Source organism: Numida meleagris, chromosome 17, assembly GCF_002078875.1.
Source record: "Numida meleagris isolate 19003 breed g44 Domestic line chromosome 17, NumMel1.0, whole genome shotgun sequence".
Classification (NCBI taxonomy): domain Eukaryota; kingdom Metazoa; phylum Chordata; class Aves; order Galliformes; family Numididae; genus Numida; species Numida meleagris.
Genome location: NC_034425.1, coordinates 3,131,033 through 3,141,635, shown reverse-complemented (window position 1 = coordinate 3,141,635; position 10,603 = coordinate 3,131,033). Strand labels below are relative to the sequence as shown.

The 10,603-nt window shown below is 45.2% G+C and overlaps 1 protein-coding gene across 4 annotated transcripts; it reads right to left on the bottom strand.

Annotated features, from left to right (window-relative positions):
* On the bottom strand, positions 109 to 8,124 carry LOC110407425. 4 transcript variants are annotated; one of them, XM_021415133.1, is made up of 7 exons: positions 7,715 to 8,124; positions 4,916 to 5,097; positions 3,796 to 4,107; positions 3,514 to 3,678; positions 2,687 to 2,824; positions 2,373 to 2,405; positions 109 to 1,894 (listed from the first exon to the last, which is right to left on the bottom strand). In XM_021415133.1, exons 2-7 carry the CDS (start codon positions 4,977 to 4,979, stop codon positions 1,878 to 1,880), a joined length of 729 nt encoding a protein of 242 aa, XP_021270808.1. In that variant the 5' UTR covers positions 4,980 to 5,097; positions 7,715 to 8,124; the 3' UTR covers positions 109 to 1,877. The 4 variants fall into 4 exon arrangements, with proteins under 4 accessions (XP_021270808.1, XP_021270810.1, XP_021270807.1 ...); XM_021415135.1 differs by having other exon boundaries at positions 109 to 1,514; positions 4,916 to 5,049; XM_021415132.1 differs by having other exon boundaries at positions 4,916 to 5,049; positions 7,715 to 8,123.

Below are 10,603 nucleotides of genomic sequence, written 5' to 3'. Positions count from 1 at the left end.
GATGATCTAGAGGTCTTCTCCAACCTTTACAATTCTATAAGAACACAACATTCTTGAAAATAAAATTACAGTTCTCAAATTATGCCATTTACTGAGTCAATCTGCCCGGTATCTTCAATCAATCTTTATTTAAGAAATGTATATTTGCATGCATATGTTGATTTGTAAAAGCTCACATAAAGCAGCATAAATCATTTGCTCAGAGCAAGAAGCATAGATCATTAAAGCTATTTTTTTCCAACACATTGGATAATTGGTGTTACCAGGAAAAAAGAGCCCAGGAGCCACAAAACTGGTAGTGACACCTCTCAGTATCACAGCTGCATAATAGCTAGCAGAAAGGCAGAAGAAATGGAAAGGAAGGTGCCTGGGTGAGCCACAAAGACCAGCTTGTGATGGCATCTCGTGACAGCTGAACAATTGCCACTGGGCAGAATCGTGCAGGTAACCTTGATTCTCGAGACTTGACCCGCTCTCTGGCTCCAACTAGTGTTAAAGATTAGAAATTAAATCTGCTCATTATCAAATCTGAATCGCTCAAGTTTATACAACGTAAGTTCTCAAATGTCTTCTTGTCCCTTTCCCAAAGAATGCAGAACCTGAGGGTATACAAAAAAGAGAGTCTCCAAAAAAAAAGCACAGCATCAACCATCAATTTGAACACTGTACATAAGAACATGAAGATATATATATGCAGACATTTTTTTTTCCATTAGAAGACCACATTAGAGAGCTGAGTTAAGATTACTTTAGGTCAGCAGGAAGGTAAAGCCCCCACTGCTATGGCTGGGGTTGTGGGAAGTACTAGACTGTTCTGTCAAATAAGAGTGAAATAGAAGAACAAAGACTTTTCTGTATTTCTAAATTTAATTATTAACATATATTTTGTTGTCATACACAATTAACTTTTCAATTTAGGTTTTGGACATCTGCTTTGAAGGCCAAGCCTCTTTCCCTAAACAAATCAGTCACCTCACTAAATGCCTTCCTGTGTAAATGCAGAGACCACCTGGGAGCTAAAGGATGAAGAACCACAGCCATGCTACTGCACTGTGACATGGAAAACTTATATAGAACGTCTGTCGCAGGGTTCGACACACACTTCTCCTGAGTACAGATGCAGTTCTCCGAAGAACTTTGGTTTGAGTGGTTGATTCTGTCAGTTCGTCCACCGAGAGGAGTGGGCTGCTCTAGGCCTGTGCTGCTGAGCCAGCCACTGGTTTTGTGATGATGGTGGCCCTCAGCCAAGCACCAGGAGAGGACAGGAGCTCCAGCAATCTTCTGGCATTGCTGGTGAAGACCTGGCGCTGGACATCTTTGGCAATCTCAGTCCTCAAGGAATGCTTGGGAGTGATGGAAGCACATTTACGAAAATGACAAGTGTTTCTTCAGTTGATGGCTGTGCTTCATTGCTGAGGGGTTTGCTGCTGGCCTAAAGGCCCAGCTTTTCTCTTTCGTAGATGGTATTTCAAATAGCTGTGAGGTTTTTGCTTTCAGAAACTTGTTTGATTAATCTAGCAGGTAAGAATTGAAGGAAAAATATCTGTGAGGCCAAAGGCGCAGGTTGATTTCAGTGAGAATCATAAGTGAGCGTAACACCAGACAGCAGGACCTCAAGAGAGCCCCTAGGTGTATATTTTTTGCATATCCCAGCAGTATGTTTATTTCTATGTCTTAGTAACATGACTACAGTGATACCAGCATTGCACTATCCTTACTAAGTTTTGCAAGCACTTGTGTAACTCACATTTTTCACAGATCAACTTGTGTTTTATCTATCTGCAGATATTCAACAGTCTCAGCTTGTTATCATTGGCTGCCCTTGTAGTCAGAGAAACAGGCACCGTCACAGGTAAGACAGATCACCTTCAAGACAGCTATTTCTCTCCACTCACTAGAAAGGGAGCACAAGATAAAAGGCTTAGGCTATAGATACCTTCTAACCGAGTTAACCTTAAACAAATATCTTGCGAACTACCATGGCAATGCCAACAGGAGCATTTGGTTCTAAAGAAGGATGGGGCAGTTCAGTAACTGAGAGGAGCCATGTCAGCTGCTGGCAGTACATAGGCTCCCGCAAACACTGGAGCCAAGGTGGGTCCAGGATGTAGGTCAGGGTAAAGGTGTGTCTGCAGAACTGTGTAAATGATCAACACACGAGTATTAAAACCACTGCAGGGACACATGAGGGTATAGGGTCAGAGCTATGGGATTAAAGTCTACTGATGTAGCTTTGATACAGGGAGGAAACAGGCACGCACTGAATGTGGTCCTAGTGAACACGCCTAGTCCTTCACTGAGCACCCTCCTCCCACTGTAGCAATGGGATCTCAACAGTTACCATAATTAAACCAAAAACAGCCAATGCTTACCTGGATGAGTCTGAGCGAGCAATATGATAGGTCCTAGGAAAACAACAGTAATTAAGTACCAGCATTAGCAAAGATGTACTTGGAAGAATTAAAACTAACAGGCTTGCAGTTGTTTTTCCCCTTTTATTCCCTATTTTTTGTGCCACTGGCTGACCAAGCATCCCTTTCATGATGAGCATCACTTGGCAACTTCATAAACAATTATTTTGAAAATAAGATCCAGAAATAAAACCCTGTATGCTTCCTTTTCCACTCCCAGGGCTGCTTCTGAAGGCTTGTTACCCACAGGAACATAATGTTTTGTCAGACCATACCTTGATGTTTCCGGGTCCGCCTCTTGTAATAACAATACATGGACAGCAGTGCTGCTGCTCCTGCACAGATCCCGACAACGAGGAGTGTGGCAGTGAGGCCGGTTTGGTTGTTTTCACCGACTAAATATTGATGATTACCTGTGGAGCAGAAGAAAATGAATCCAAACGAATTAGACAAGTGTGCCAGGATAGGAACCCGCCTCATAAGCATCTGCTGGGAGGAACTGGGGCTAGTGCTCCAGCAAATGCAGCCCACAAGGGCTGGTATGGGAAATGGAACTGATGAAGGAGAGAACAAAAAGCCCATGGCTTCGGATACCTTAACGAAGATACTTGTAACAAAAGAATGACTATCAGCATTCAAAACAGACTCTTGACTTCCAGCCAGGACAGATATGTCTATCATCCAAAACAACCAAACACAATAGGTACAAGAGCTTGTGCACTGAAAATGTGAGGAAGAGCTTTGTGAAGTCTTCCAGCGATCTTATTGTTGGGCAGTTTTGCTTGTTTGGTTGGTTGGTTGTTTTGCTAAAAAACAGATGTAGAAAGCAAACGCTGGAAAAACATTTTTCAAAGCAGCGTGGTTCTGGATAGCGTGTGTTTCAGACACAGGAATTTGATAAGGACAAGAAGTTCAGCTACGTCAACAATGAGTTCAAAGGCCACTAAGGACATGAAGTTTGATCAGTATTCCAAACACCTCAGTAGATATGAACCTAAGCATATGCTGCTCTGGAACAGTTATTTTAATACTGGTCACAGCAAGCTGTCTGAGCAAAACTATCTCAAAACTAAAGGCAGACAAACGTGATGAAAAGACTGACCCAGATCCCCATAATAATTGATGCCATCCATTGTGTTTGTATTTTTCTCATCTGTCCTTCCAATGTAGCACTTCAGGACACTGTGAGGGTTTGCATGATCGGTCTCTGTCTCACAGCAGATTTTCCCCTCCTCTATGATGCTATGTCTCCTATCTTCAAGGGGAGCTGAAAGATAAGAAGTGTTAATTATAAATATGGGTCATTTCTAAGATCTTTAATGAAGGGTTACAAGCCAAAACCAGAGATTCTTGGTGTACCACAAAGGCTCCCAGCTGAGTTTACCTTCACACTTCAAGATGCCACGCGGATCTCCTACTCCCCCGGCCTTCTCCCAGAAAATGACATAAGCTCCATCACGACACATGTTTTCTTGCTGAAAACACATAGTAATGTGCATTTCACTGGTCACCAGACTAATATTTTCATTCGAAAATGTCTCATTTTCTGTTTTGCCAATTATTTCAAAGCCTGTGTAATCAGATGTTTTGCATTCTTCTCCTCCATAGTTTTTACAGTAGTAGACTGTCACAGTGGTTTTGATGATGGAAGAGCCATTTGCCTCCTCAGCAAGGTTAGCTCTGGGCACAGCAATACCTACAGGAGAAAACAAAGAAAAAGACATTTCCTACCAGTTTTCTCCCAGACTTCTAGAGTTAGAGAATGGGAGTTGAGTTCTGGTGGACAAACCCACTTGTGGCTTAGAAGACACTGTCTGCCAATGGGAAATTTTTATGAGGCACTGGATCCAGTTCCCCAAATAATTTTTGGAGTAGGGATAGGATACTACTCTCTCCTGCTGCCATTAGGGTTTGAAGTAGGAAGCTGGTTGCTTGGGAAGTGAGTTGAGAGACATCTCTCTTCCTAAGCTAAGAGGTCGTCTGCTCAGGAGGGCTCAGATGAGTCACCCCTTATTTTCTTTGTTTCCACAAACCCTTGCCAAGATCTATCTCCAGCAGATATCATTGTCCCAGGACTATGCTGACAGCTGAGCTGGCAGACTGGATGTGGTGCCCCACAGTCAGTGCTACAGATTCAGTTTGGCGTTCCCACAGGCAACACTTCCACAGACAAGCAGCAGACACCAGCAGCCTGGCTGAAGTGCTGAAGTGTGCTGGGCATTGAGAGCTGGCAGAGGAGTTTGATTCCTTCAGGCTCTCTTGGTAAAGAACCAGTCCTTTAAGAAAGGACTAATCTCATCTGACTTCAGATGGATTCAAAGACCCATTCTTCCCACGTTAAGCAATTGCAACAGGGAGCCACCTTCCCCTTCTTAACTTCTTACCTCATCTTAGTTGTTCCACAGTCTCAATTTCAGCTGAGCTTTCTAACAACAGTTTGAATGTTTCTAACTGCTAGCTACTACAGCACAGTGAAGAGCAATGACCCCAGCAAGGACACTCACCTGCGTGTGAGGTGGGCAGGGCCAGCAGCAGGAGGCACAGCCAAGGGACGCAGGCAGAACCCATCTGGCTGCCGGGCGCTGGTGGACCTCCGTGATCCAACCAGGGTCACCAGACCCTGCCCTGGGTTATCTCCCTGTGTGGGCATCAAATAGCAGCTGTTACATCTCTTCTTTATCTTTCCCTAGTCAAAAAGGAAACAATCTCCAGATAAAGGCTGGGAAGCTTCAAGCTGAGAAAGCTGGAATTCAGGCAGAGGAACGCTCGAGCTGCTCAGCTGTTATTGCCCCCTGCAAGGAACACTGAACAGACACTCCTTTGCAGCCCTGGATCCATTGCAGCAGCAGAAGCCACAAGGTCTTTCTGCAGAAGAGGAGAAATCCCTCCTTAATAACCCCTCACCTCCCTCGCCCTGTGCTGGGTGAGAGCCGCAGAGCGGTGCTCCGACCCCACAAGCAGATGGGGCCAGAGACATCCCAGCCCCAAAGGAGCCCCTACAGCTGCCAGCAGACAATGCAGCCCCACCAGACCAACCAGTCCCACTCAACACAACATAAGGAACCAAATCCTCCACGTAACACAGCACTGCTCCACAACTGCACCATCTACAGGGACTGCTCTTGGCCCCACAGGTACCAGCACCAGAGCACCAAACAAGCACAGAAACCAGATCATTCAAAGCCAGTTCACACAGCTCTCCCTGAGTCCTCCTTCTGCAAAGCATGAACTGGCTACAGCTGCCTCCTCCTGCTCTGCAGGCTCCACGGGGCTGTCACCAACTTTGTCCCTGGAATGTTTACTCAGCTCACAGACCACCAGTTATGTGCCAGCAGATTTGAAAACAAACAACATTTTAGCTCCCCAGAAGTTTTCAGTCCCAGGTTTGTGCATTCTGTTCTTCATTCTGTTTTCTCTCGCTCTTTGTAGCCTCCTCCTTTCTCCTTTCCTCCTGTGCTGCTCACAGCACGTCTCCCATTCTTTTTCCTCCAGCAAGATTCCTTCCTTCTCCTCCTCTCTTTATTTCTAAAGCACACAGCTCTCTCTGCCTCCTCCCTTGGTGTCACTTTTGGCAGTTGGCTGAGAGTTTGCAGTTCTCTTGGCCACCTCCTGCCATCAGTTTTAAACTTCGCCAGCAATAAATCACTCAAATGTAAAACAAAACATTTGCTTTGGTCAGAAAACATTTTTCATTGAGTTTTTTTTTTTTTCTGCTCGCCTTTGTTTTCAAGACAGTATGAATTCTCTCTTTAAGAACTGCTCATGTTGACCGCAGAGCTGTAACAAAGCAATGACAAATCCTAAATGCAGAACAGCCCCAAGCACTACAGTATCAGTTTTAGCCTCAAGAGCCAAGTATCTGCTGTGAGTAGAGCCCTAACGAGGCATTCTGGTTTTGTTTCAGAAAGGAGCTACTGCAATGCACTACCTGAAACTCTCCCACTTCTCCTTCTCCCGTACGTTCACAAGGCTAGGGATGTTCCCCATAGAAGCAGGTCTGCTGCCCCGTGCTTCCCCCTGCAACTGATTACATCACCGTGCTCTCTTCCAGCAGTAAACACTGTGTCCTTGCCTCTCCTCACTCTTCCACGTGGGCACACAACCCGGAGTTTTATGGCTTAATGATTATATGGTCATGCAGTCAGGTGGAACTGTTTTAGTGATGTAATGGAATATAGAAAAGATGTATGTGTTACTGGAAGTATCAGAAAGGACATATGTGCTCTCTTAGTATCCCATGAGAGAGGATTTAAGTTTCCAGCAGTTTGCAGAAAACAATAGAGCTGAAAGAAGCAAAGCAACCACAGCAAAAACAGGACTTCCGTAGATGCTATATGTTTTTTCTTTTAACTTGAAGCTCCTTCCTGGAAAAGGAGCTGACTTTACACGAAAGAATTGCAGTATTGCTTTCAGTACCAGCTTCATTGGTTTATCTGCTGAATGCCACTCCCAGCAAACCTTTGCAACAAATTAAAAACAAGAGAAAATCAGGGAAAGAGGCAAAGCAGCTATTGCCACAGCTAGTCTGCAAGTACTATCTGCTCCCCTCAGCTCCAACAAGCAATGAGGATACTTCTTCGGAATCCCTCTTACAAAACTCTTTCACAATCAACCACTGGGAAACACTACTGAGAATTTCTACTGTATGCAGCACACGGGGATGAGCAGAATGAGCTCTCTCCCTGCTTTCAGTTCTGTAAAATTAAAACCAACATCCTTATCGCCTGCTGCTTTCTGTTTTGGTTCTGCTTTGTTTAGTGGCCAAAGCCACCGGGGTCCCCCATGTCCCTTTTGGGGTGCAGGGACAGCAGCATTCGTGGCCACTTCTTGCTGAAAAGAGGCAGAGTTGCAAAGGCGTCTGCTGCAAAACCCACCCATCAAAAGGCAACAGGATGGCAATTTTGGAAAATGAGTATTAGGAAAAAAATCGCTAAGAAGCTTTGAGGACAAGAAATAATGGTTGTCTGCACATGGGAAAAATTACCTGGGAGTCCTGCAAAGAAAGAAATGCTGTGGTAGGTTTATTCTGTAACTCCTGCAGTCACTTGCACAACTTTGCATTCGTTAATGAAGCTGTTATGTTTTTGCAGTGACAAGAACAATGCGGTTGCTGAAGTCTCATACACTGAGCCGTGCACAGAGAACACACAAACCACACTGATTGCTTCCCCCCCACTTCAATGCTTTAAGTGCCTGCTCTGGAATGCCTCCTTAAAAAGGAAGGAATCAACAGTTTGTAAGGGAAAGGAGCAGAAGAGCAGCTGTAGGACAGGACCTCTCAAAGAAGAGCACCACGTAAGTACCTTGAAGGATGTGAGAGTCCAGGGAAGCCCTCCGGTGCCTGAGCAGCGTCTGTGTGCTCAGGACATGCAGCTCCACATCCAGAGCCCAGCAGGAGACATCGATCAGAGCGGGGAGGCAGAGGCAGGGCTGCTGGCTTTCCTTGCCTTTAAAAGCAACTCGATTTTCGCTTTCGCTCTTGTAGGAAAAAGGTCGTGGTTACTGGGAGCGATGCCAGCAGGCATCGTGAGATGAAAGAAACGGGATAACACCCACAGCAGGGCAAATCACTGCCCAAAATCTGCCTGTGAGGTGTGCCCCCTGCACACTGGCTCTGTGCACAGCAGTAGCGATGCACGGAGCTGGGCTGGGGCAGTGCATCCCTGGCAGGGTCAGGGCTGAAAGGCACCCAGCAAAGCCCACCTGATGCAGTGCCCAGCTCGTGGTTGTCACACTGCCAGGCACTGCAGCCACACTGCTGGGAGCAGAGGGAGGGCAGTGAGTCTGCACAGCCCTCTGTCCATTAGAGACCTCCCTAATTCCCAGTCATTGCAACTCAGGTAAAACAAGGCTCATTACACTTTGCAAAGCATGACCTGCTCTCAAATACCAGGAGAATTTTCTTGCCCAGGCTGTTCCAGACTTCCTCTCATGTGAACCATTTTAGTTGCCTTCTCGTGCCAGATATAAGTCTCCACGTGATGTCCCACGTTCTGTCTGCACAGACTGTACTGTGTTTCCATAAAGCCTCTCTTGTTTTGACATGACAAGAATTTACTTTTGAACAGGTCCAGTGAATCAATCTGCTGTGTACTGGAAAAGGGGAATGACATTGAGTCCAGTATAATGCCTCAGCCACAGTTGTCCTTGCAAAGAGGAATAAGCAGAAATATGACAATGCCCTCCACATTAGCGGCCTCTCAGTACCTCAGGGGAGACTGTAAGAGAGAGGAACAGACTCTTGAGCAGGGTCTGTGTGATAGGACAAGGGGAAGTGGTTTCAAACTAAAAAAGGGCAGGTTTATATTGGAGATAAGGAAGAAGTTTTTTATAGAAGATAAGTAGGAAGAGCACGATATACTTGCGCTTGACTAGAGTCCATACAGCATCTTTAAATCACTCGATCCCAATAAAGACACAAGAAGAAGGTTTATCTATAGTAACACTGAAATTTTGAGAACTAGAAGTAAACCAAGAGATTTCTTTAAATTTAAAGGAGAGAATAAATCAAGAAAATAACACTCCACAAATTAGAAATGAGATGAGCAAATCTGAATGACAGCGTCAGTTTTCCAGGAGTGCTGAGTTAATGCATCCCTCTGCGCTGGTATCTTCATGTTCAAACACTGAATGAAAGGAAGAAAAAAAAGAAAAAAAAAGCAATATTAGCAAATCTAATTAGTTTTCCAGGCAGAACATAAGGTCTTGTAGCGACCAGAGGAACCATGTGAGGAATTACTATCTACCCAGAAAAATGTTGTCTTTGATCAAATAGTAATTTCCTATACTTATGAGTTCATAGTCTGCTAGAGGATAAAAACAATGGACTTTCCTTCATCTGTGTTTTGTCATCTGCGGCGCAGAAAAAGGGAAGCATCACTCTATTAACAAGTGATAACGAGCTAGCATGGAACTGTTCCCAGACATCAGTCATAGCATATCCTGAGTTCAAAGGGACCCATTAGGACTGAGTTACCTTATTTACTCCTGCATTACCTTATTTCTACATGTTTCTTATTTCATTTGCTCCAGGCTAAGACCCTTCATTTTCCTCCTAATAAGATGTTTCTCAAAGAAAAACACGTAACACCAGTTGTTCCCCATGGTTCCACGTGTTCAGACTTTCTTGCCTAGCAGCCAGGTTGTATGTGCCAGTGCTGAAGAGCTTTAGTGCACACAAGATATCTACCCACAAGATATCTACCCACTGGCATATAATTTATCCTGGACACTGGGATCTGGCAAATCAGATTTTGGCTCAAGAACCCAGCAAATGTCAATGGAGTGTAACTTCACGGGTAAAGGGCAGAATAGACAGCACAGAAGGAGAACCCATAGAGCTGAGTGAGGAACTGAGAGCCAAACACACTGCTGTGTCAGTGTAGAAGGCTGAGATGAATGAGCTGCACAATACTGGAAGGTAAACAACAGCTCCCAGCGATTCAGAACTGTGGGGCCCCATCTCCAAGCCAAGGGACAGCCAGGAGACAGCCAAACTAACATCCTGCAGTGGAAAGTCTTCTGATCCCAGTGGCTTGAGGTTGGTGCAGGCAGCTGCATGGAGGGTCATTCTCATGCTCTTGCCCGAACACCCACATGAATGAATTGAACAGCAAGAGGAAATAGTTTTGGTTGCATTTCTATGTTAATTTTCACAATGAACAACCAAATTGCCACTTCTCTGCTCTTTCTGATTTCAGAATACACGAAAGAACTGTCATTTTTCTTATTTCCTACTTTCTCAGAATTGCTTTCTGTCAACAACATTTCACAGAAAGTGCTCCATGCCTGAATGCTCCTAAAACTGCCAGGACAGATGGACAGATGACACAAGCCACTCCTTGCTCGTATCACACAGGGCTGTGCACCTCTGCCCAGTCCCTTGTTTGAGCACAGCCACAGGGGAGAGGCTCCAGAACTGAGCGCGGATACTTGAGGTGAGATTGGGTGTGCACACATTAGAGGGATGGTCAGAGCTCCCTCAGAACCCCAACAAAGAGGTTTCTAACACTCATGGGCTGCTGTTGGCAGGTCAGAGCTGCTTAGCTCCAACCAACCCATTACACATCGCACCTGAGACAACCTGGACCTCACTGAGACTTGACTTACCTCTGTGGAAGAAAGCCAGACCTGGCAGGACAGCTATTAATTAAATCAGTTCATTGGGAAACTGAAAGCAGCCCTGAGCAAGG